Here is a 26,406-nt window from a genome sequence, read left to right as displayed (position 1 = left end):
CTGCAGACGTCCTCTGAACAAACAGGTGAGCGTAGGGGAAGAAGAAAAAAAAAATGCAGAGGTCAGTGTGTTTGTGTTTGTGTGTGCGTGTGCACTGAGGTCTGTGGGCCTGTGAAAAGAGGCGGCCTCCCCTTCTGTCTACTGTGTGTGAACAGGTGAGCAAGGCACCGTTTTCGGTGCAGCCAGTAGACACAAACACAGGAACTGAAACACACAAATAGTCCTATTTACACACACACACACACACACACATATCCCAGCTGATCCCCTTAAACATACCTACCGAGGCTTGCTCGTGGTGAGATTCCAGTCACAGCAGCACTCACACAGCCTCCTCCTGCATCCACATGCGTGTGTGTGTGTGTCTGTGTGTGTGTGTGTGTGTGTGTGTGTGTGTGCACTTTGCGGTTGTTCAAACACCTTGATTGTGTTGTTGCTTGTCGTTGGGATTTCGGTGGGAGGTTTCTCAGCATCGAGGCACAGGCCCCGCGTGGGACGCTGCAGGATAAAACAGCTGACAGCCGCTGGAATGCTGCTGGACATATGAGGTTAACTGGGCTTTAACCTCTGCACCTCGGGAGGGAAACGCTTGCTAAAACACAACACACACACACCGCCGACCGGACTGTTGTCGGAGTCTTACATTACACCATGAACTGAACTGACTCTGGGAGAATTTTAGTCACAGCTGTTTGTTTAAAAGCTACAGTGAGCCTTGTGATGATAAAACAGATAAAAAGGAACAGTACTACTTTATCTATCATTCAAGCAAACATTACCATTTGTCCAACATTTGTAGCTATTTATTCCGACTGTCTTTTTTGACTAACATTTTGTGTATTCATTACGTTCAACAATTTAGACTTCTCTGCCCACTCAGAGTGAATTGCGTCTCAATTGCAACACGGACATTAGGGGTGACATCCACGTAACCCTGGTTGGAATGACGGGACGTCACAGATTGCGTATCCAAATGACTGTGATATTATTTTATTATAAAAATGGGGTAACAGTTGCCTGCTGCTGGGGATGCAGATGCACCATGATCAAAAATAAAAGCTCATTGAGTCAGACAGCATCTGGGAGGATTCCTGACTTATTATCCTCTACAGCCACTGCTTTGTACCACAAGAGGGCCACCTTCACCATCAAAGATCCTCCGGAGGGGGGGGGGGGTCCACAACAGATAGGATACTGTGTGTATTTTTCCCAGTGTGCATGCATGAGCAATCCCGAGTTGGGGGATTGCAGGAGACAAGGCAGTCAGTCAGAGGGCCCTGGGCTCTCCCAGTTAATTAGTAGCAGGGCCAGGCCACAAACAGGCCCGGCAGCAGCAGCCCGGCCCACAGTCATCATGTGAAACGGCTGGAGGGGAGAACGTCTCCCTGACGCTGCAGATAGAGCCGTTCAAAGAGCTTATCTGAGGCAGTCTGGCCTCCGCCTTATCTGATCTGACCCCCCCCCCCCCCCCCCCCCCCCGGCTCATATGCCTCCTGTTACACTATGTTTCATCTGATGCACAGTGTGCTCGGTGTTCCATTGGAGAATGGTTATAACGTTTAATGCGTGGATTGGATATCACCCCGGGCCAGTGTGAGGTCACCATCGGTTGTAACGCAGTAAAATAAAGGGGGTGAGGCGGGGGGGGGGGGGGGGGGTAGAGGCAGGCGGCTGCATATCAAATCCACCACAGGTAATGTCGTTGTTACGAGGCAATCTGAAATCGTTTAAGCGTACATTTGCGCACTGATTTATGAAGTGATTTATGGAAAAGTTACTCCGACGGACTCTGTGGCCTGAGCTGGCTGCGTTCAGGAGTGTGTTTTTGTTTAAGTGTGTTAAGCTGCGGGCTCAACCAGCACAACAGGACTTGCAAAAACGTCAGGATTTACAGAAATAAAGTCCCACATCGTAGAAGATGATCAGTAATCTCTACAAAATCACATTCTTCAAACAGACCCTCTGCGCTTTGCAGTGAGTACACACTCATCCTGCAGGTGATAATTTATTTTCCATTATATGCTAATAAGCGGTGTTGTGTGTTTCAAATGAGCTGCTGCACAGTAATTACGTAGCCGCTCTGAGCTTTTCTGTCTTGGCACCGGCTGCCTGTGGGCAGGGACGAACAATTCAGAGACAATTTAGCCACAATGCTGCGGTAATTGTTGTTGCCCACTGTCTCCCCCGGGGGTGACCCCCTCACTTCCTGAAACACAAACACACGCAGATACAGACGCACATACTCACACACATTAACACACAGTGTTGACACAGCTTCAGCCGGGACACCACCCTTCTACACCATGACACCCCCCCCCCCCCCCTCGCCCCCCTCCTTCTCCCCCTCTTTGCCTTCTTGATCCCTCATCCCACCGTCCCTCCCTACACACACACACACACACACACACACACACACACAGTGGTGTTTGGTGGAGATCAGAAGCCCAGCTCAGAGGCCCCACACCTGGGCATGTTTGCGAAGGAAGCGGGCCCTGGGCGGGCTGCGCTCCATGCGCCTGTCGACTGGCTCCACCAAGTCTGGCCAGCTGTGCTCCTGGCCTGGCCTCGCGCTGTGGGGGCTGTGCAGCTGGGAAAGGCATGTTTCCCAAAAGAGGAGAAAAAAAGAAAGGACAGGGAGGGGAGGGAGGGAGGACGCAGAAAAGAGAAAAAGAAGGGGGAAAAAAAAGGGCTTTGGGTTATTTCAAGCTCATTACACATTCATCCTTGAGCTCTCCTAAAGCATCCCCCTTTATAAGAACAAAAACATTCTGAACTAAGCTGGTTAATACCTTTGAGGTGTTGGAAGTCGTTATTCATTTTTTTCTCCCCCATCAAATTATCAATGATTGGAAACTAAATTACGGTCTTGTGAGGCAGACAACCCAATTGAAAACTCTCAATTGTACTCAAATGCAGCTCGTTGTGAGCGCGTTTTTTTACACATTCGTTTTCGCAACGGAGAATTCGACTTAAATGCAGAACTGTTTGCATCTGTCCTTTTGTTGAAAATTAGGCCAGATGTTAATACTTAATATTCCTTCAAAAGAAACCCATGTCTCTCAGAGACAGCAATATGTTTATTCTTGCAGTGTCATAGAAATGATTACGCGTGAATGGAATGCACAAGTGTTTTTCTACAATGAAATATAACGTCGAGTTCATGTTTTGGGTTTGTTTCTGTGTCGTTATTTGGCAGATGCTCCAGTGTGATGACACGGCCCTAGGAATACAGTGTGCCCACTCAAAAAGTTCCCCCTTCTAAAGGGACGACAAACATACTGTTGCAGCATCTGCTGCTTCAGATGTCACCTCTCACTGTGTGTGTACTTAGCCTGCTGCCATGTGGGGCTTCCCGAGGGCTGTGGAGCCCAGCGGTAGCTCAGGAAGTGGAGGGACTCTTGGAGAGGCCACCGTGTTCTCCTGTCACTCAGCACTCGGAGGAAGGCCCGAGCCGAGGCGGACCAGGGCCAGAGATCCCGTCGCAACATGCCCACAGCGCAGGAGCCACCTCTTCCACGTTTCCCTCTTGAGAATGACTCCCTCGCTCTGAGGGTGAGATTGCGTTTCTTGCATTGTTAAGTGAAACTGCCAAAGATGTTGCTACAAAACACGGACATGGCTCCAAGGCAACCATCACTTGTGTGTTTTTGTCCCTCCGTGGGCGTGGTTCACGGGTTGGACACCTTGATGCTCCCTGCGCAGATCCCTGCGAGGAGCTGAAGGCCGCAGCAGGTGGGCTTCGGGCTCGCTCGGCTACAGAGTACACTAGTTATCCCGTCCGGCTATTTATCGCCCCTGCCAGGTCGATCCCCTCAGAGGACCTCAAACACACGAGAGCAGTCGAGCAAACAGAGGAGCAGCACACTAAACCCATTTGTCTGTTTCACAGAGCACAGAGCTTGCTTACACACAACGTGTTCTGTCTGCAAGGAGCCCATGTGTGAGCCACGTCCCTCAAGGGGGGCTCTCACAGTTTGGCCTCAGGAAGGGGTGAAGGGCGTAGGGGAGGGGGGGGGGGGGCTAAGGTGGCACATTGGATCTCAACAGCCCGTGGCCTCGCTTCAGGTTTGCTTGGCCCGGGGACCCCAAGACCTCCCCCTTCTAACACCAGGCTGGTGCCGCTCCCCTGCTGCCATCTCTGCCAACGACACAAAGCGATGCGGGAGATTAAAGCGGTGCAGCGATACAGCCACATATAGGAATGAAACTTTGCACAACAGGATATACACCAGGAGCTCAGAACGGGAGGCGTCTAAAACCCAAATTATTTTTCTCTTTCCGAAAAAAACCTGTCCTTGCTCACCCACTGAGGCGTCTTCCTCGCCGGCTGCCCGTGCCTCGGCCCTTCCTGCCCCAACCCGGGGGCCTGTTCTCAGGGCACGGCGTGCCGACCGGAGCCAGTCACTGCTCGCTACCAGGGCCCACACGCCCACACCCACTACATTCCTCCACCGCCGCTGCCAGAGGGGAGGGCGAGGTGAACATCAGTCCTAATGGATGGGACTGCCTGGGTTAATATCGCCCAGATCAGCAGGTATCAATGTGCCTGATATCATTAGAATGCGTGAGTTAAGTGCTAAGGCTCGTTTTTTTCCTGTGATGTCCTTCGTAGGTCTGGCCTTTCAGAAGATGAACCATCTCTGGGGGATCAGATGTGCTTTGCTTTGTAAAAACAAACCTGCAGCTTAGATGAGTAAATGGAAAAAAATACAGTACAGAGGGAAAAGAAGACCTCTGGAGACACAGAGAGAGAGAGAGAGAGGCTGACAAAAAAAAGTCCTGACGAAAGCAGAAAGAGGGGATTATCTCCCCAGCTGTCTGTGCATCAGGAAGTCTCTCCCAGAGAGTCCGCTCTGACCGGCCTGATCACAGAGGCAGCACAGGAAGTCCCACCAGAAGGAAAGGAAGTGAGAGCCAGCTACAGGAAGTGAGTTTTTGCAGCTTCGGCTCCACAAAGTCTGGACCCTGAAGGGAGGGAGGGAGTGGGGGGGGGGGGGGCGGAGGAAGGGAGGCAGCCCAGCTGAACACCAGAGTGTGAGAGAGGAGGGAAAAGAGAGGGAAAGACACACAGAGACAAGTTGGAGCGCGGTGACGGCAGTGACAGCTGCCTCCACGCCGCCAGCTGTGTGTCATTTAGCGAGTGCTTATAAAAATGAGCCTGGCACCAGGGAGTGATGCGCCCGATGCTGTGGCGCCAGGCGCTCCGCTTCAAATGACACTGGGTACCACCACTGACTTCCTCTCAACCTACAAACACACACACGCGCACACACACATGCATATACATACCCACACACAAATGGAAGGGCACAGAAAGCCCATTTGAGCACAAGCAAATGCAGGCTTGTGTTTGCGAGGGGCTTTTTTTTTCAGCTTCTCGATATAACTCAATATAAATCTCCCACAATAGAAGATTGAAATGTGCGTTCCACGAGTCATCTAATCACACAACAGTGCGACTCAACACTATCGTGGCAAAGCAGAGTACGTCAGCACAAACAGATTAGTGGCTCTCACCCCCCCCCCCCCCCCCACCGCTCACATACCCACCTGTGTTCACACATTTTCCGCCCTAAGCCCGGCGTTTTGCATGCAAATAGTGTGTCGCCGTGCTGAGGAGGTGCTAACTTCCCCTGTGTTGCACCTGGCCGACTGCTCATCTGCATAAAGAGTGAGGGGCGGGGGGGTAGGAGGAGAGCTACAAAGACAGAGAAAGAGAAAAGGGGGGGGGGGCGGACATCAGAGGTGTTAATGGGTTAAAACCTGGTAATTGGGGGGGGTACTTAGTTAACTATTGTCATCCTGATGCCTGAGGGACAACAGATGAAGCCTCATTTGGATTTCTTAGAGGTCACGTGTCACTTGGAGCGACGCTGGCTTTTTAACTCGTGTCCTTTGCTGCCATTTTGTCAAGGAAAGTTTTGACCCCAACCCCGTTTGAACTGTTGCGGCAGCTTTTTGATTTGGTATTCTAGTGTTTTAAGTTGCTCTGTTTTTAAACTTCCATTTGCTGCTGTGACCCTTTAATTTCTCCGCATGGGAACAACAAAAGTCTTGTTATTGTATCATAACTTATTTCCATTATGAACGGACTGTTACCTTAAATGCAATGTGCATATATTTTCGGGACACAATGTATTTAATAGCGCCCCAGCCATGACCACGCAGTTGTAAAATCCCATCCAGTCTTAAAACCACATCTCCATGTGAGATCTTTCCCCATTTTCCTAGCGTCGCTCAGGCAGAAAACAGAACAACCAATAATAAGAAGGGACACTTTGACTTTGCACAAACACGGATAAGTGGTCGTATCTCGGCACACAGCCGGTGTGACGCATGTCTTCGTGTCCTCCTGCATGTCCTTTACATCCATCCAGTTCATCTTCCTGCGCTGAACGATAAAGCAGAATACTTTATGTTGTCCATTTGCTATCAGAGGCTATCAGGGACTTCCAACAGTATCTACCAGGGCCCCATCAAGGTCGGGCCGCAGTTCATCCAAAAAACCCTTCAGGCTCGCAACTGCTGTTCAGATGGGACTCTGGCGTCTCGGAGTCAGCACGAGACACACAGTCATAACATTTGCGCTGAGGTCTTCCAAGAGACATAATTCAGCCCAGCTTTAAAAGCAAAAGCTGATAATATTCAAAATGACCGCTGTCATCATGCTCAAGAGATTGAGCCCTCTGGCTCGGGGCCAGCCGACTCACTGCTCTATATTTGGTCATTTCTCCCGACTTGAAATGACTTCACCGATGCAATTTCAGCCCCGGGCCCATGTGTTGTTTCAGTCTCATTTTCAGTAAACTCTGTGATCACCTGGCCTCTGCGTTCCACAGGCCTTTCACAGGCAGCACAAAGAGAGAGAGGGGCGTTAGTCCACAAGAAAAGCCCAGCTTTGGCTTCTTAAAGAAAGCAGAGGTTTAGCTCTTTCACTTCCACTGCATTGTTATGCTAAGGGCCAGCTTGGGAATAAGAGTGAACCATTAGCATCTGAAGAAGAGCCAACATCTGAGGGAAACATGTCTTTAAGGCCCCAAAGAAAAGAATCCATGCTGTCCTCTCCCTCTCATTTTCTCATTCTCTCACTCACTTGTTCCTCAACTCAACTCTCAGTCCTCGCCATTGGAAGGGCCCATTCTCTCTTCTTTTAGTTTCTTCTGCTGGCTCTTTTGGCGCGAAGAGGGATAAGACGTGTATATGTGTGTGTGTGTGTTGGTGGGTGGAGAGGGGGATTAGGAATTGAATGCTTCACGAATCAATGAATATAGCTCTTACCAGATACTATGCATCTATATCAAACAGGTTGCAGTCATTAAAGGTTTATCAATAAATTCGCCACCTCCTCATCCCGGGAGAATGTGAGCTTTCCCCAAGATGCCACATGAAGTCAATGCCTCGACCGCAGCTGGTTTTATTTGAACATTGTAATACTTTGAGAACAATACTTTACATAATATATCTTACAAAGCCTACAAACACGTTGCTACAGAACACTTTTTCTAATAGTATAATTCACTAAAGAATCATCAGATCAGAGGTTAAAGGGGAAAAGAGATGGTTGACATTTGATGGCAGCTTTTGATTCTCAATGACACGGATGCATTCCAGGGTCAATATTGTGACAATAGTAAACTTTGTGCTTTCTTTCTTTCATTTCTATCATATATCACCGCTTTAATTTTATCAGCAAGCACCCCAAATCCCATGAACAAATTCTCATCTGGTTTCGAGTTAAAGGTTACACCCTCTACCTCTACTTATGGTCGTTTTCATTCCTTTTGACAGGTGGCCACTGGGAACACTGGGGAATCACAATGCAAAGCAATCTTCCAGGAGCCAGGCAGTTTAAAACTTTGCATGTTAGTGAGAGTGAGCTGAAGAGCAGGATTCTGATGCCTCAAGAACTGCGAGTAGCAATCCAACACTTGTCTTTGGTATTCCTCCCTGGAAGGCACTCGTTGACATATTTCATTATTTATTTCAGGCAATGGATGTCCAGGGATTACTGGGTTGCTGAGACTCGATTTGCGGAACTGAGGACTTCTATAATATATTCTAAAAACCCATATTTAATTTGGAATGGTCATGACACGGTCAATACAAGATCTACTCAGATCGGGTAAATTGGGTTGGTGAATCTCTATTGAATTCACAGTGCAAACCACAAACAGGGGCGTCATAGTAAAAATAAAAATAAAAAGGTCCCTTTGCCATGAATTCTCAGTGTAGCTGAGAGCGGGGTAGTTAAAAATACAATCCCCATGGCATTTAGTGTCTGCATTGAAGTGCGTTACCCTGGAACGACAACAAAGCTTTGACAAAACCAAAGCCTCGCGGAATAGCGAGCCTCACGTGAGCACAGCCTAATCTACCCGGAACAATCGTGTTACCTGGATAATTGAACATGGCATCATCGCGGCGTCCAAGTGCGAAAAGCAGCCTTTAGTTTCCTCACTAACTGTGAGACGGGGCTTTCTGTGTAAACAGCCTTAACACTGGATGTGTTGCTCCTGCTGAGCTGGAGTCATGGCTCATGGCGGGTAGCATTGGGCACACACACACACCCACACACACATACGTCACCATGGGTGTGATCCCACGCCAGGGTCACAACTAGAGGAGATGGAGTTGAACAAACGGTAGAAGGAGAGTGATACTGAAAAAGATAAGGGATAAACAAACACGCTGTGGGGCAAAAAAGCAGGAACCAAATCCTAGAAACGCTGAGTCACTTGAGTTCTGCGGACTGTTATGTTCCCCGGCTTGGTGTTGACATCGAAGGGAGGGGTGACGAGCTGGTTACAGCAACACCATCACCAGGAGCACTGTGAAGCCTACTGTCTGCCTGATAAACACGTGACTATGACGGGGCTTTTTTTCGCCCGAAGCCCTTCTAGTAATCCAAAGTCTCAGTGAAGCAGAGAGAAGAATGACTAAGTGGTGCACCTGCCTCTCTTCCAGGGTAACTCAGCCAGCACACTGAAATGAGGGGACGGGGGGGGGGGAGAGGGCCTGAATTTAAAAAAAAAAGAGGAATTTCCAAGGACAGGGAAGATGTTGTGAAATCATATTGCGCATGTGGCCCCGCACAGCTGCAGAGGGAGTGAATCGCTCCATGTGTAACGGCATGAATCACCAGAAACGTTTCTCAGAAGTCAGTTGATGCTTTCAACTCTCTCTCTCTCTCTCTCTCTCTCTCTCTCTCTCTTCCCGTACCTCTCACTCCCTCTCCTCTGTTTTCCATACCTCGCCTTGTTTATCACAGGTGCAAGCAGTGAAGTAAGCCGACTAGATTATCCACATATGCAATCCCTGCAATCACACACCAATCTCACAGCCATCCACACACACACACACACACCTCAGTATCACAATGAACAATGCTGGAGGCATCCAAAGTCTCTTCATCAGTATGAGATCATGTGGCACATATAACCTACTCACACACTTCCTCCACCCCCCCCCCCCACACACACACACACTGTAACGCAGGTGGCTGACTGCAGCAGCCGGAGCAGCATTCCTGCTCGATTGTTAAGTGACATCTCCTCTGAAAAAGTGTCCTCATCCAGGAAAATCAGATGACTCATAAGCTTCTTTTTTTTTTTTTTTTTACCTCACATGGATGTCATTGATATTTCCTTTTAATAATATCTAGAATGCTTATGGGGGTGGTTTGGTGTCTTGCGGTTACAGCCCTGCAGACGTCATGTGTCATTGTGAGCGTTTTTGGCTGCTTCGGCTCACAAAAGGCCGAGTGGCGTCAGCATTTCAATCTGGGCCACAATCCATTCATCTCTGAAAAGTGAAACCAACACATTTTTGGTTTATTTTACAATAATTTATTCTGTTGACCAATAGCAAACTACCTTGACAGCGCTGACCTTTCAGAAAATGGAGGACTAGGTGGTCCACAAAAGAGATAGCTGTTGTTTACTATTACCTCTGTCGCAACATTTCCTCAGTATCACAAACTTCTCCACAAAAAAAGGTAGAAAGAGATATTTTAGATATATGTCATGTATGTATTGTCCCCAGTGCAACCAAGTTAGAAAGCTTGAAGGGCTTTTATCCCCTTCGATAACCCTTCCTCTGTAAAATGACGCACACCCTGAGGACAGAGTGTTCTGAACGAGCTATGCTAATAAGTTAGCTACTGTAGCTTACCAGCTAGCTCTGCAAAAGAGTGACCATAATTAGTAAGAAACCTATTTCATATTAATTGTGCAATATCACTCACTAGTTAAGAGTGATTATTCAGGAAACACTTGGCCTCCAAAGTCCTCAGTGAGAGGAGTGACCTCCTGAAGTTCAGAGGCCGCCGACATCTTTATCTGTCAAAGCTTTGGCTCTGATGCTGAATTGACAGCTTTACAATCAGTCTTTAATGCTAATTCAATGGCTAAATCCACCCCGAGCCGGGCTAGCTGTAGTGGCCTGCAGGGCAGCGGCGTTATCGAGGGTCCCTAAGGACGGTCCAGTGTTGCTCTGTGTGGTCCAGCCCCCCCAGGAGACGGCTTGGGCTGGGAGGGCTTCGGGCCTCTGCCTCCCTCTCCTCCTTGTCCTCCTTTGATATCAGGAGTGCTGGAATGGAGGAATAGCACTGGAAGGGAGAGGGGGGGGGGTAGGGTGGGGTGAGCGGGTGTCCCTAGTTGCCAAGCGAACGCCATATGGGCAGCTCACTGGTGTTACTGGGGGCCCGGGGCAGTTCCCAGAATTCACATGATAATGAAGCCCGGGGCCATTCAGAGTGCTGGCCTAAAGCTGGGCCTAAGAGCTTTTGATAGCCCCCAGCAGCCTGTAGGCCTGCCCACCCCGGGCCCAGCCAGCTTTCCTGCCAGGCCCAAACCACCTGTTTGATTTTCCCAGGGCCCTGCCACAGCGGAGGGAGACGAGAGAAAGAGGGAGCAGGGAGGGGGAAGAGGAGGAGGAGGAGGAGGGGAGGTGCAGCAAAGGAATGTCTCCCCTCTTATTTTGTCACTGAGTGTGTACTTCCCATTCACTTCCTCTTTATAATCCTCCGGCCCTCCCCTCACGTGCGCACACACACACACACACACACACACACACTGGTGCACGGACGTGGGCGCGCACGCGAACACACGCACTGGAGTGTAACCTACATGCACATACGCACACACCCTTGCTGACGCGCACACAGGCTCTTTCGCCTTTTGTTAGACCCCCCCCCCCCCACCCACCCGAAACAATCCCAGGGAGAAGAATGACGTTTAAAAGTAGGGCACCTTCTGCTGGGCCCAAGTTTCACACAAGCAGATTCCTGGAAGTGGGCCCTGGGTTAAAAGCAGGGCACTTGTCTTAGATGTTTGTCTCACTCAGTTCTACATGGGAAGCAGGGGAGGGTCCATCCTGGGCCACAGACAGAGGGAGCTGGGGGGGGGGGGTTTGGCGTTGGATAAGAGTTTGATGGAGGCGGGTGTGGATGAGAGGAGGGAGTATAGGGAATGGTGCTTGTGGCTCTCGCGGGGGGTCGGTGCATGTTTACAAGAAGGGCGCATTCCTCCATCGTGAGAATGGCTGATTGATGCACAGCAATAACACCGGGACAACAGACAGGGCAGATGGCCCCAGGCCTCACGTACTGTAGCAACAGCACAAGTAAAACAAATGTTCAATCCCTGCTTGTTGCTTTGTCAAACCTTGAAAAGGTTGCATGGGGGGGGGGGGCGAACATGAAGTTTGGATCTGTTTAATTTGGCCACGAGGCTTAAAAATCACATTTGCATACAACACCAGGACTGACCGAGTGCTCTCTTAATCCGACAACAATCTCTGGTGGAACATGTCTTGTCGTGGAGTCATGTGATGTGATCACAGTGGCAAAACAAACACACTCAGACACACACACACACACACACACACACACACACATACTGGGTGCACAGGTGTGCGGATGCCACGCTGTGTACTCTGCAACCAGCTCTCGCTGCCGGTGTTGTAGGCGGGGCGGCGTTCCAACAGTTTAACCTGAAATGCTACCTCGCCGGGGGCTAAACACCTGCGCTGCACAGGGAGAAAAGGTCACAGAGGATGGTGGGAGGGTGGAATTTTACACCTTTGGTGCCTGTGTTCCCCAACCCTTACCTGTAAGAGTCTCTGGTTACCGTATTCCACTCTCAGAGCCGTTCTTCAAGTCAGGTGCACAGGGGACATCTACAAGGAAAACATTACAATAAGCCTGCACTGCAGCCCCATTGAGAGGGACAAGAACACACACACCTACACCTGTTGCACCTGCACTGCCTTCTGTAGGGCACATGAATGGAAAGCCAGGTTCCCACACCCAAGGAAATGAACTTCCTCTCGCCGTTGTGCCCCTATACACCTTTCACAAAAAAGAAACAACAAACAAGAGTTGAAACTTGAGCACGCTCAGATCACCGCTGAACCGGCAGCGGCTGTTAAGGTGGGACTTTGGTGTCAAGAGCATCGGGAGAGAGAAACAAAAACTCCCCTAGGCCCAAATAACTTGATTATACCCGCTCCACAATCAAAACAAAAGTGGCGGGCCCAATCTGTTCACTGTCAATGGCGGCTCTCATTTGTCAAGCCCGTCCGAGAGGTTGGTTCTCAGGCGACTCGCACAATGCCCAGTGACAAACAGGAGGGCTCTCCTTTTAGCCCTGCCTGCCACCGGGAAGCCCATCTGAAGTATTAATCTTTGGGTGGAAGAGTGGAGGAGAGGGCTCAGCCTGGCCCAGCCATTGTCCCAAGGCCTGGGCCCTCTGAATGGGGCTTTGTCAGCTCCCCAGCTGCCACTGTCCATGCTCCATCTTTGGGCTTTGGCTCCCATGTCCCCTGGCCGTGCTGACTGGACGCCTCTGTGCAGCTGTGGGGATGTGCTGGTTTTGTATGTGTGTGTGTGTGGGGGGGGGGGGGGGGTGGAGGGAGAGGTTAGGTGACAGACCATTCCTCTCACACAGACACACACAAATACGTGGCACTACGTGGTCATTTCAAAGTAGTGCATTCTGTTGCCATGGGATCTCAAAACAACCAAATTCAGTGGAATGAGCACCACATGAGTTCAGATTCTGAATACAACTTCTAATGGGGAATAGAAAAAAAGATGTATTTAGCAAGACAGGTATTTAACTCCATGGCTGTTTACTTATCTCACTCACAGGGTAATTTGTTGGTGACCTTTAACCCTTTTGTGTTCTGGCTTGATTTCTTGCACTCAACTAACTCAACAAATGTCTTCATTAAATGATGTGTGCATATATTTACATATACCGTGTGCATAGAACAAGCTTTGTGGGGTGTAAATAAGCAAACTCTGGTGATAATTACGCTAGAGCCTAACTGATGTTTCCCCAGAAGCTTTTATTTGTTTGTCCTTCATCTCCCTCCTATAGTATGGGGCAGCTGGCCAGCAGCATTCAGGCCTGTCCCCCCATGGGCATCTTCTGGCCACCAGCTGGGAACAGCTGGTCCCCCCTTCTGCTAACCAGTGGACCCCGGGCCCTGCTGGAAGTCCTGCAGAGGAGAAGGCCTTATAGGATCTGACAAACATGCCGCATTCACTCGTAGACAGGTTCTGCTAATGGAGAGGCCTCATTAGGCCACATTTACAGTTTCTATAGAGGTGCACCTATTGTTCGGTCCAAGTGGGGAGCAATAGCCATGGGGCTCCTCACAACAATGGAGTACCTCACCAGGTTGCGTTGCCAGTTTTCCCCGTGGCCTCTGCGCAGAGCCAGATGCAACCCACCGACCATCGCTTGTGTGATGTCAGCGGCAAACTGTTGCTGCCTTGAAAGAAGTAGCGGGAGGGGTGCGGAGCGGGATTGTGAACTAGTTGCTGGTGGTGGTGGTGGTGGCGGTGGCGTGTGGGAGGGTGATGACCAGTAGAGGGAAAAGGGACTCTGACGTTATTAGATTTGCAACAAGCCGTAACACTGTCTCCCATTGTGCATCCCTCCACCCCTGCCCTCCCCAAGCCCCTGACTGTAAAGAACACTAGCCAGGATCCCCTCCTACTCCTCCCTCCCACCCCCCCCCCCCACCCCTCCTCACCCAGCCTCACCACAGCTACCCACCCCCCCCCCCCTAAACACCCCCCAACTAAAGCTCTCTCTCCAGGCAATTGCCACTGGAGTGGAAAGTATTCCAGAGCACAATGCCTATGCTCTCAATGGGTGCTTTAGCATGCCACCAGTGCGCTGTCACCAGCAGATGGGGAGCTAATTAGAAGCCATTAAAGGGCTTTGATAGTGTGTGTGGGAACCAGGCGGAGGGAGATGGCCACAGGGGTGTAAAGGAGGGGTGAGCTCTGGGTCCGGTGAATGCAAACACATACACATAAACGCGCGAGAGAGAGAGAGAGAGAGGGAGAGAGAGAGAGAGAGAGAGAGAGATAGAGGGAGACCAAGCTGTCCCGGGCGAGGCCTCCCGGGCCAAGGGCACAGAGCAGAGGACACCTGTGTGGCTTCAAGGATCCCTGCGAGGCTTCGCCGCACACCGACTATCCGATGGAGATAGTGCTCCTGCAACGTGCCCCTGGCTCTCAGGGAAAGGGCATCTCTCCACCCGCCCAGTCTGCCGCCCGCACAACAGGAAAAAACACAGAACAGCGGGGCGAGGCTCCAGCCCGTCTGCGCAGGCTGATGACACATCTCTGAACCCGGACTCCCACAGGAAGTGACTCCCGACCACAGGGTCTCAGTCATTACACAGGCCGGGGCAGCCCAGAGAGGGTGCCAGGCCAGGGGAGGGACAGACCAGGAATTCAGGCAGAAAAACGAGCACGGACTCGGACTCACAGAAGCCGTGACACACACACACACACACACAGCACACGCTCCACTCGGCCACGGACGTCCTCCACCTGTAGCTGTAGTGACGGAGGAGTCCTCGACGTCCACCAGTCAGTCGCCACTCGGCCCGGAAAGAGATGCGACGTTGCGGTGTGGCAAACGTTTTTTTTGTTGTTGTTGCATCCGACACCGCAATCTCCCCTCCCCAGTCTCATGTGAGCCTCTCCACACACCTGCACACAGGTGTGATCATTATCAAGCAAACAGGAAGAGCGTGACAGGGAACTGGAAACTAATCCTGCAGCTGCGAGGAGATGGCCCATGTGTGTGTGTGTGTGTGTGTGTGTGTGTGTGTGTGTGTGTGTGTGTGTGTGTGTGTGTGTGTGTGTGCACGTGAGTAAAAATTGTTGAAAACTCGCATGTGGCGCTTTCCTCTCATAATCAAATTCCTGAACGTTTCTTTTCATCAGTGCCTCTCAATAATCATGCTGAGGTAAAAATCCTCCGTCTATGAAAGCATTTATTCTCCTCTGCCATCATCGCGCTTTCGGTCACTTTCATGTTTCAGGAAGTAGTAAGCGCACTACTTATTGTCCCGCCAGCAGCAATCACAGCAGCAAAAGTGCGAAAGCATTACTGGAATGTCCCATTTCCTGCGCCAACTTCCCGTAGTGTGCTTTTGTGTATCTATTTGCTGCGGCGATGGGGAGGGGATATCGGCTAATTTGTTTCCTCTCCACCAAATGGAACAATTTATCCTGAAAACATGCTACTGGGAAACAGTTTATGTTCTGGAACAAATACGGCACAAAGACCAAGTGCCGCCTTTCTGCTGTTGCATGGATGGATGCAGGACGCCACAAACAGCCTGTCTCGATGAAACACCAAGTGGTAATCGGCTCACGTGTAATGGGTCCACTGGGAAATGAAATATTGTGTGTGTGTTAGCGATGGAGGAGGGAAGGGGAGCCGGTGAGAGAGGGCACTGCCATTCTGTCAGTTTAAATAAGGAGCTAATATGTTTCACTTTTCTTTCCCCTCCTCTGCCTCTTCCCTCTGTCCCCCCCCCCCCCCCCTCCCTCTCCCCTCGCCTTGATGTGCTGTAAACAGGCTAAAAAGGGCCCAGCTGTGTGGAGTTATTGTTGGTGTCAGTAGGAAGTGCTGATAGCTTTTGCAGCTGAACAAAAGCTGGATGAGGGGAGTGGAGGGGCGCTCCAGACACTGTGGCTCCAGCCTAGATTCTCTCCCACAATCCCTGCACCGCGCTCCCATTGTTCTGCCTACCCGGCACCCCCCCGCCCCCCTCCCTCCGCCCTGTCAGCTGCGACCTAGGACAGAGGGCAAAAAAAGAAAAGGGGGGGGGGGGGAAAAGAAAGTTTCTTAAAAAGTTTTTACAAGCTTCTGCGACAGCGAGAAGAAACAAGCCGGGTGGTAGTTAACTTTGTTACAAGAGAGCAGAGCAACACTGATGTCTGTTACCACATCTGTGCCAATATTAAAGGAGGCTCTTTAAATGGAAATTATATTAAAATGGGAAGAGAACAAGCTGTTTTCAATCCTTTCAATATGTACATTTTTCTATTTCCTCTTAGTTTCTGTGTTCAATGCTGTCAACGATAGACCAAACAAAAGCTTACATTTGCAAAAACATGCATCTATTATCTATGATTATGTTACTGATTCAAGTCAAATGCAATAGGCCAAAACTTGAGTGGTGGAATGTCACTAATTCTCAAGATTCTTTACTTAATGATTCGTTGCATGTTTCACTATATGTGCAACTTGTAATGTGTAATGTCACAATTCTTTACTTAATAATTCACAACAAAAGTTACTGGTTACATTAAAAAATGTGATGTGACATATTGCTGTAGAAAATATAAGGAGTAGATTCACCTTCATCATCCTCAACTTTTAAAACAGGTCGCAAACTTTAATAGATCATTAATCTTTTATGTGTGAACAATAATATGACACCGAAGGGGTCTTAGTCTTTAGGTAAAGAGTGCTGGAATGTTGCATACTATTAGTTATAAGTCAATAAATTAAGTTCTACAAATGGTATTTGCATTCACTCAGTTTGGTGTTCCTGGGGAAAAAAAGCTATTCTATTGAAATAGTCAATAACACATAACACATTATGTCCCCAGTGCAAATGAAATGCACGGAATCAAATAACAATTAAAAAATGTAAAAATAGTATTTGGTCATGGGTCGATGTGGTGGAATGTCCGTGCAAAAAAGTGCGGCAACATCCCCACGCCGAGCCCTTTTCCCCCCCCCTCCTCGTGACAGCGTGGGCTCTGCAGGTGCGCGGGGCGGTAATCTCACCCCGCTGCTTTAAAGTGATAAATGAACGCCAAAGCTCCGGAGCCGGTTTGTTCCCAGGGGCTCCGCGCGCCACGCAGGTGAATGGAGCGGTGCGAGAGTGCAAGCTCTCTTGTTTGACGTCTCCATGGAGACCGCCCGAGCGGCGCCAGGCTGACAGGCGTCAAGGCTCGGATGAATGGGTGACGTCACCGCGCTGGCGCCTGCCAGTCTGCTCGGGCTTGTTTGGACAATCTGGGGGGAAGATTCGGAACAGAGCGATGCGATCTGAGTGTGCACACACACACACAAGGCTGAGCACACACTGCAGAAACATGTGAAGGAATCCGTGAAGCTGCTGCTCACACTGGGATTCCTTCAGCGCGGAGGAGAAGGAAAAGGAGACTTCTGTGCTGCGAGAAAAAGTTGCAGTTTTATGAGCATAAAGGGAGCTTTGAGTTAAAAAAAAAAAAAAATCAGAGACGTTTTCCCCGGGAAGAAGTGCTGTGGCAATGAGTGCGCATGAGTGTTATTTTCTCCTACAACCAGCAATCTGTCCTCAGATAAATTGAATAAGATGCTAACCTCTTTAGTGACTGCATTCCACACAGTTATGTAAATACAGGTTTTTTTTTATCTGCACAAACTTCATCATCCTGAACTAATTGTAGCCAACAATTAAAGTGGATCCTTTCCCATAATTGTTTGGCCCCTACATGCCATCAATTGTCTTATTTAACTGTACTATTGTCATCCACATCTGCAGCAACTGTGAGAAGCAAATCTGGGCCACGGTGGTAGCCTAATTATCATTAGCCATTCATCCCATTCATCCTGTCCCACCCCACACACACATTCTCACAGTGCAGACCCAGGCATTCACCACCCCTCGACTGTCCCCGGGCTATCTACACCTGCAGAGTCCCCAAGCCGTGGACAGCTGGATTCCCACATATTACCCATAAAAGACACACATTTGTTTCCATTTGTAACGCCATCCCTCAAACAGATTGTAAATCCCGATAACCAGGCGAGAGCAGTCATTGGCTGCGAGAGCTGTTGTGGCCCGAACCAGCAATACAAACGCTGCCGCCTCATTGGCTGGCTGTCTTCAAACGGGGACTGGCCCGACACGCCCCCCCTCAGCTATTCTGCCCTATATAGCCGCGGAGGTTTGCCCATGTGGATGTTGGAAACTGTCAACACAAGCTTAGCAAGATCTCGAGAGAGAGAGAGAGAGAGAGGAGGAGAAGCCTCATCGCTCAACTACTCTATTCGCATTCCCGATTTCGGAAACTACACTTTCTACGCTAATCATGAAGGTTGTCGGATCTACCTGCGCCCTGAAGAGCAAGGTCGGCGGAGAGGAAATGGTGCGCTGCCTTTCCGAGCAGAGCTTGAGCATCGCCAAGTGCAAGATCCCGCTGCTGGACGAGCATATGAGCGCCTTCCTTCACGACATGAACAGCTGCTACAGCAAGTTGAAGGAGCTCGTGCCCACGCTGCCCACCAACAAGAAGGCCAGCAAAGTGGAGATCCTGCAGCACGTCATCGACTACATCTGGGACCTGCAAGTCGAGCTCGACGAGCCGGAGAAGAGCCGCCATCACTCCGCCAGCGGCGTCACGCGCACACCGCTGACCACCCTGAACGCGGAGATCGCAAGCATCGCAGTCGAGGTAAACATCACCTTCACATATACCGCAGAACAAACCGCTCAGTGGTCCAGTGTCACCGTTTAGTGAACGTTAGTGCGCGTGCGTAAAGATGCCCAGGCCGTGCGTAAAAGTGGTTTCTGCGCACCGGCACGTTTCACATCCATGTAAAGCAGATGTACTAATCAACCATTGTGTTTCCTTTCCCCTCCGCAGAACGGATGCTCAGATGACAGGATTATGTGCCGCTAAGAGCTCGTGGAGCATCGCACCATCGACCCAAATTGCGAGCGCCGCGAAGAACGAACGAGGCTATCTGATGTGACTTCTCGAACACATCTCATACAAAATAAACCTTGAACAGTGCAGGGACGTTTCAAACTCCCAATGCTAGAAAAAAAATGACGTTGTGTGGACATCCTCCAGCGACGAGGATCCCTGTCAATCAAGGCTCTCGATTCATCCGAGGGCCCTGAGAGGAGGAGAAGACGACGACCGGCGCTGTCCAGATAGACTGGGCTAGCCGGGGGACCAAGACATGTCCAGTGCAACCAGCCACGCTCGTTGCTTGTAGAGTTTCTAAAGAAAGCTAATGTTTCTGTAACGCTCTTTGTATCTTGTGTAAACCATATAGAGATGTTCAACATTTTGTGAAAGGAAAAAAAAAGTAAATTTCTCAGATTCCTGAGCGACAAACTGTATTGTATATTACAATGCCACACTATGTGAAAATATTGTTTTCTTACAATGTACCTTAATTGTGTTTTTATTAAAACAAGACAAATATTTTTGAAAAAGAGTTGACCGGTGTCCTTGTTTGTGTGTGTGTGTGTGTGTGTGTGTGTGTGTGTGTGTGTGTGTGTGTGTGTGTGTGTCAGAATAATATTAGGTGATATATCGCAATACCAAATACCAGAAGGAAAGAGTGCGTTTAGATTTCTTTGAGAGTATCAGAACCAGTCGTGAAACATGACACCTCAGGTGGTTGTTATGGGCTGTTACAGCCTTTTTATCCCCTATGATTCATAGCACATATTCATCTGGATGGCTTATCTCGATGCCGACTTGAGTGCAAAGTGGTTGTCAATAAAAAGTGCTCCACCTAGAAGAAGCTGTTAGGTCTTTAAAGTAACATAAAACTTAAGCTGGAGGTCAACGTAATGGCTGCTATCCAGTCCAATTGGTAATTTGCCTCTATGGGTCGTTACCGTATCACATTACAGGAGGAAGTCTCGTGTTAAATCGTCATGTCCAAAGATCTTGACAAATTGAGGCAGTTTGAAATTAGATTTAGTTTTAAATCAAATCAATCGCCGTCACGACTCCACTTAATTCCACATTCACTTAAGGTCAAATAATTAGATAATGACACCAACAGCGGTTCATTTAACACGAGATGACACGAAAACGATTAAAAGGTTTGTTTCACTCTATAAAAAAAAAAATCGATTTAAATATGGTGTTTCAATATGTTATCGTGTAAATCAGCAGTTTCTTGGCACCGCAGGGGTTAAAACGGTTTTGGCGAAGCGATTCGTTTTATAAGATTTATTCTGTCTCCCTGGTGCAATGTTTTTCCCATTTCCCTGCGGTGCGATGCGCACAGCTGCAGCCCCGGCGTGGCCAGTGTGTGATTGTGTTTGTGTGATAGCTTTGTGCCAAGGGCAGGGGAGGGCGGCGGGGCCCAGACTGAGCGGCGCCTCGGCACACCTGGGGAAGTTCAGGTTAAATAGCTCCACATTCCTCAACACACAGCTGATTGAAACATTAACAAACAGTAATCCGCGGGCCAGGCCGCAGATGGGCCGGGAACCACGCCAACGCTCGTTGGAGAGAGAGAGAGAGAGAGAGAGGGAGAGAGAGAGAGGGAGAGGGAGAGGGAGAGGGGGGGGGGGGTAGAGATTCCCACAGTACAGTCGTATGTTCTCCTTTGCCTTTTTTTGTCTATAGAACCTTACATTGCGTGAGCCGTTTGAGAAACGTAGTCGAAATGATCTACTTCTTTAATCTATTCCTTCACACTGAAACATATTTCTCAGCTCTTTATTCTTAATCGCACATAATTATCCACAAATCCCTTTTTGTGTAACCTGGCTGAGCTGGTGGAGAAAATGAAGCCCAGGCCATTGTGGTCACCGTAACACTCGATATTGTCTAACCATTAAATCCAATTAGGAGCGTGTCTTGGATTTCATATTCGTTTAATATTTAATTAACATTATTATTTGAACCCCCCCCCCCCGGGTCCCTTCCGGCGAATCTCTTGCAGTCAGCGCCCTCGCGCGAGCATGACGTGGATCCGCGGATGAGTGCGTGACGCTAGCGGACAACAGCGCCCTCTAGTGTTAACAAAAATGAAGTGTTTAAGCAGCATTGGTTTTTTCTTTGTTTGCATCTTTCCCTGCCGACAACAGGATTTTGCTATGTTTGCTTACTTTACATTCATGCTCATCTACAATATATGATTCATTGTTGTTGAGTGAACTTCCTTCCCATCATTTTGAGGCACTTAATTATTTCCAATAAGTAGTTAACAGTTCCACTTTTACTTTTTCTTCTTTCCATGAATTATGTTGGTGTACAATGTGACCTTTAGGGGAGGCTCGACCTTTGGAAATCACTAGATTAAACTTGGAAACTAACCATTTAAAACAACTAATTTCTACAAGCAATGATTCATATTAACAATCTTATGTCTTATAGTCATAGTGACAACTTTTTTTCTGCAGGTGGTCTACTTCTATTTGGCACAAACACTTTTTGTGTAGTTTTGAACACAACACCTTTATTTGTAACTGCATGTATTTTACAGCCCGACTCTACCTAAGTGTATGGCAGGTCTTCTAAAGTATTGATATATTAATTTGGAGTAACATCACCACCGTCTGTGAGGTCACTGTTTTTAGGATCAGCACCCGAAAGCTTGGTTTAATTAAAGTGATTTGGTTTTCATAAATTGCACACAAAAAGAAGACAAACATAGAACCGGAGACCAAGGTTTTTAAATAGAAATTTGTATTTACATCAATATCAACAACAGAAAAAATCTGTAATATACATCCTGTAAAATGACAGCTTATTTTACCTCGAAACAAAGAAAAACAAAACCAAATGATCTTTTGCCTCTATTTTGCACTTCATTCAAACTCTACAAAGTTCCTTTTTTTTTCATGAAGTAACAAAAACCCTGGACATAAAAGTTGCTTCCTGACAGTTAGAAGAGATACTGATATGTCTCAAAGTGGATTTCATTCCATTAGTAATTCTCTTTCACAGCAAATCATGCTGTGTTTTTTTCTTTCGTCTCGGGACGTGAAAACATCCTGCCGTGGGGCCGAGTTTTCCAGTCCTCTTTGCACCGACGGCGTCCCACTGTGGACCCACTCAGCCCCCGTGCTCCTTAGGCCTGCAGTACTAAAACCATCAAATGCTTTTTAGAGATCTGTGATTTGTACCCATTTACCATCAGACTAATATAACACACATCGCTTAAAAATGTACACCAGAAACTATACAGAGATGTGGAAAAATATCTTTGGATTGCGCAGGTTGAACAGGTAGATTCAGCGAGTTTAGAATAACAGTCAACAGAGAACAATGTGAATAAAAATACAGTCAACAGACAGAGCTGGGCCAGGAGGGGGCGGGGGGGGGGTAGAATGCAAGGGACGAGCTTGTTGGTATACTGTGCAGAGTCTCAGTGTCGCCGTCGTCACCACAGCTCGCCTCAAGCACAGTCCCACACAGAACACCTTCAACCCATCTGATGCTCATCACAAGGAAAAGTGCCTCGCTAAAAACATGGAATACATGACTTTCTGGAAAACAAAAAAGACTGAAAATACAGCTATTCTGAGAAAATTACAAATGAAGGAGGGAAACCCCCAAACGCGCCTGCAATATTTGCAAGGAGCAATTAAAAAAAAAAAAAATGCAGCAAATCAACCAAATCAGTATTGACCTATGGGAAAAATACACAAAAATACAACCAGGTCTCATACTTTGTGCAATAATGGGCCTTTAAAAAGCATGTTTGATATATTTTGTAGAATATTTACAATTCATATTCACAGAGGACATTTGAGACATGTAATACTGCAGTACCATTTGTTTGCTCACAACAAGGTGTCATGATGCTCCGTTACAGTCTAAATAGAGGCAACACTTATTGCTCCGTTCTGCATAACATAGTAAACTGTGCTTATAGCTTCCGATGACTTCGAGAATGAGGCGCATCCAAAACGAGAAGAGGAAAAAAAAAAAAAAACGAAACCCATCGTTGTGAAGGCATTGAATCTCTAATAAGGCTGTAATGATGAAGAAATATTGCATCGATCTTTGTTCCACACAGAAGCTACAAGGTAAAGTGCAGCCACAGCTAGTTGTACCGTAGTCCGGCCCTGCGGCCTGGGCCGGGCCGGGCCGCGCCGCTCCGGGTCGCTCACCCGCACGCGCTGATGTTTTGGGTTCAAGCGTGACCGTAGCAGGGGGTACAGTATGCGAGGGGTCGGTTGTTCCTGCAGCCCGCTTCCTCCACGATGAGCAGTATGTCGCGCAGAGTCTCCTGCGTCACTTTTTAAGCCGGAGAACTCCTACTTTGTGTGTTTACATGTGTGTGTGTGTGTGTGTGTGTGTGTGTGTGTGTGTGTGTGTGTGTGTGTGTGTGTGAGAGAGAGCAGGTCCAGTTCTTCGCAGGGTTCCGACACAGCCGAAAAGCTCCAGCTTCTGTTATTAGCCTCTTCAGCAATACTTCTGCAGAAAGGAAAACAGTGAGATGTGCCCTCCATGGGTCTCTTCAATGTCTATCACATCTTAACGGTGTTTAAAAATAAGAGCTGACCCACTCGTGACTCTTGTGACAATGTGTTACCCACCTGATCGGGTCCCATAGGCATTCTGCCCATTCCCATGGGGTTCATGCCTAATTGGCCCTGCATCTGGCCTTGCATCTGGCCTTGCATCTGGCCCTGCCTCAGTCCTGGCAGTTGGCCCATCTGACCTCCGCCAGGTGCCCCGCTGACTGGCCCGGGTCCACCCATGGAGTTGTTCATCATCATGGGGCTAAACTGACCCTGGTTGCCCTGCTGGGGAAACTGTTGCTGGGGATATGTGCTGCAGAAAAAACAGAAAAAAGGTAATTTAAATTTGCGTCTTGTGTAATTTCACATGAGATAATGACTGTGCCAAAATAGCCATGCTTAACTAGAAGCGCTACAATAGCTGGTAGTAGTAAATAGTTCAGTTTAAGGAAGCCTAACGCTACATACTTGCTGCGTGGCATGCCGCCCTGTGGCCAGCCTTTCATGTCTCCAGACTGGTACATCGGCCCTCCCTGTGGATTGCCCTGCATCCCTGGCATCATGGTGGTCTGTGAAGGAACTCCCATTCGTCCCTGCATCATGTTTGCTGGCGGGCTGCTTACCGGAGCCATGAATGATGGGTCCCCCTGCTGGTTCATCCCTGCTAAAAAATACAATAGAACAGAGAGAGTCACAAGTGGGAACCTTGAATATTGGGGAGGAAGAGCTTGGTCTCCGTCAACTCACCATAGTTACCTCCATAGCTGAAGCCCTGCTGTCCAGGCTGGTTCATGGGGGGGGCTCCAATGGAGCCGTCCATGCCTCCTGGGGCTGTGACATTTGGAGGAGGGCTGAAGCCTCTCGCTGCAGCAACTGCTGCTGGCCCCTGGCCCGGCTGCTGCTGTTGCTGCTGCTGCTGCATCAGCATCATCATCCGCTGCCTTCTCATCTGCATCGTCATCATCTCCCTGCTGCGCTGAGCCATCATCTGAGCGTTGAGGAAACCAGGCTGCAGACAAACATCCATACCTTAACCACAATTCTACAAATGGTGACCTGCCGGGATGTTGTTAAAAAGGTAAATGCACACTACATTAGAGGTGCTGATCACATACCTGACCACATGCAGGCTGCATGCCGGGCTGCATTCCAGGCTGCATCCCAGCTTGCATCCCAGGCTGCATCCCAGCTTGCATCCCAGGCTGCATCCCAGGCTGCATCCCAGCTTGCATCCCAGACTGCATCCCAGCTTGCATCCCAGGCTGCATCCCAGCTTGCATGCCGGGCTGCATCCCAGCTTGCATGCCGGCCTGCATCCCAGGCTGCATCCCAGGCTGCATGCCGGCCTGCATGCCTGAATGCACAGCAGGGTTTCCCCCGGGTGCATGTTCCATCTTCATGCCTTGTCGGGTCTGGTTCATAAACTGGCAGAGATAAAGAGTTAAATATCCATCCAGATTGACCCTTAGTTGTTAATATAACCGCATAGATATCTGGGTCTTTGTGATCACCTGTTGTCCTTGCAGTCTCTGCTGCAGCTGCAGTAGGAGAGGCTTGGTGGCATTCATCATGCGAGGTCGCATCATGTTTGCACGGGGGTTACCCATACCCCCCATCCCGGCCATGCCAGGGAAGCCCGCCGCTTGGCCCGTTTGATTCATCATGGGGTTGAAGCCTGTAGGAGACTGGCCTTGCATTGTGTTGCCAGTATAACCCGGCTGCATGCCCATAGAGGAGGGCCCTGGGGGCCCAGGGTAACCTTGGTTATACCCGGGTTTTTGGTCCATGCCTATCGAGGACTCGGGCCCCGAGAAAGGCTCCGTAGGTGGGCAGCGGCCCTGGCTTCGTTCCGGGCCCTGCTGGTGGCCTTCGGGTCCGTGGTTCTAGGATACATAGAAGCCTTGTCATGCTAGTTTGGGCGAGTAAACTTATACTGCAGAATCAACACAAAGCAGGATGAGCGTTTTTAAGTACAAGCTTGAAAACAATTATTCAACTAACTGTCATGTCAAAACCCAATTAGAACAGAAGGGAGAATAATCATAAAGTCATCTTCAACTCAATTTGCGCGTAAATAGAGACAGCAGCGATCAGTTCACTTTGTGTTGAACGGTGACTACAAATATGCATGTTGTATGCAAATGTATGCAGTGAGTGTTGTACCTGGCCTACTATTTCAGGGATGCCAAGGGCTCGGTCTATCTCCTGGAGAGCGATGACATCAGTGGTATTGAGTAGAGAATCCAGCTGATCAAGGAGAGCCCGTTCATCGCTCGGGCCCTCGCTGTGGCCCCGGGGCCCCAGCAGCTCCTCCAGAGGTTGCCCGAACTGGTCCCTGATGAAACAAATTACCGGCACCATGTTAAATCCCCTTCAAGGACAAAAAAAAATTAACAACAGCTTAGGGACCCTGCGGATCCAGGGGATCTTTGGTTATACATGAGTTTTTGGTTCCTGCCAAAGGAGTTGATCTTTTCTGAGGTATTTATCCTTAGTCACCAAAACACCAAAACTATCCCTTTAAAGTCCAAGTTGGCAAAAATTCAGACGGATACAGTTGGGAGCAGGACAAAATGGGTCACCTGTTTGATTTAACCTTTGGCCTGTCCAGTCCCATAGCAGAGTCTGGCCAGGACGGGGACCGAGGTGTGGGCCCGTGTCCACCAAACGGGCTCATGCCCATGTTGGCTTCATTGGTACCTGCAGAGATGAAAATCGGCAGTGTATTATCAGCATGAGGTTGATACAATGAGTCCAAATTATCCGTCAGTCAACCCAGAGAAAACCTTTACATTTTCATTACTATTATTATAAGTACAAGCACCAAACATCAACACGCTTCAGTTTCTCACACTACAGGAG

General features: G+C 48.9%; 2 protein-coding genes across 4 annotated transcripts in view; one reads left to right on the top strand and one right to left on the bottom strand.

Moving 5' to 3' along the window:
• Positions 1-18,284: 18,284 nt before the first annotated feature.
• id1 (inhibitor of DNA binding 1, HLH protein) lies at positions 18,285-19,544 on the top strand. Its single transcript, XM_037448236.2, has 2 exons — positions 18,285-18,769; positions 18,962-19,544. Exons 1-2 carry the CDS (start codon positions 18,407-18,409, stop codon positions 18,995-18,997), a joined length of 399 nt encoding a protein of 132 aa, XP_037304133.1. The 5' UTR covers positions 18,285-18,406; the 3' UTR covers positions 18,998-19,544.
• A 2,192-nt stretch (positions 19,545-21,736) lies between these two features.
• Positions 21,737-26,406, bottom strand: part of LOC119194060 (nuclear receptor coactivator 3-like) — a 28,694-nt gene continuing 24,024 nt past the window's right edge. The window contains exons 15-22 of one of the 3 annotated variants that reach the window (XM_037448115.2): positions 26,127-26,244; positions 25,708-25,879; positions 25,056-25,427; positions 24,660-24,968; positions 24,292-24,553; positions 24,013-24,205; positions 23,620-23,857; positions 21,737-23,497 (exon numbers count right to left, since the gene is read on the bottom strand). In XM_037448115.2, the coding sequence (XP_037304012.2) occupies positions 23,486-23,497; positions 23,620-23,857; positions 24,013-24,205; positions 24,292-24,553; positions 24,660-24,968; positions 25,056-25,427; positions 25,708-25,879; positions 26,127-26,244 (1,676 nt within the window). In that variant the 3' untranslated portion in view covers positions 21,737-23,485. Of the gene's footprint in view, positions 23,498-23,619; positions 23,858-24,012; positions 24,209-24,291; positions 24,554-24,659; positions 24,969-25,055; positions 25,428-25,707; positions 25,880-26,126; positions 26,245-26,406 lie in introns of all 3 variants that reach the window. The other 2 variants (XM_037448116.2, XM_037448114.2) reach the window with 2 other exon arrangements.

This window comes from Pungitius pungitius, chromosome 8 (genome assembly GCF_949316345.1).
Source record: "Pungitius pungitius chromosome 8, fPunPun2.1, whole genome shotgun sequence".
NCBI lineage: Eukaryota > Metazoa > Chordata > Actinopteri > Perciformes > Gasterosteidae > Pungitius > Pungitius pungitius.
The sequence above is the reverse complement of the archived record's forward strand: the minus strand, read 5'-3'. Positions and strand labels throughout refer to the sequence as shown.

What these genes read in the sequence shown, in the direction of transcription:
- id1 (XM_037448236.2), top strand. Translation starts at nt 18,407, where the DNA reads ATGAAGGTTGTCGGATCTACCTGCGCCCTGAAGAGCAAGGTCGGCGGA. An exon ending in TCGCAAGCATCGCAGTCGAG is followed by an intron (nt 18,770 to 18,961) that starts GTAAACATCACC and finishes TCCCCTCCGCAG; the next exon opens with AACGGATGCTCAGATGACAG.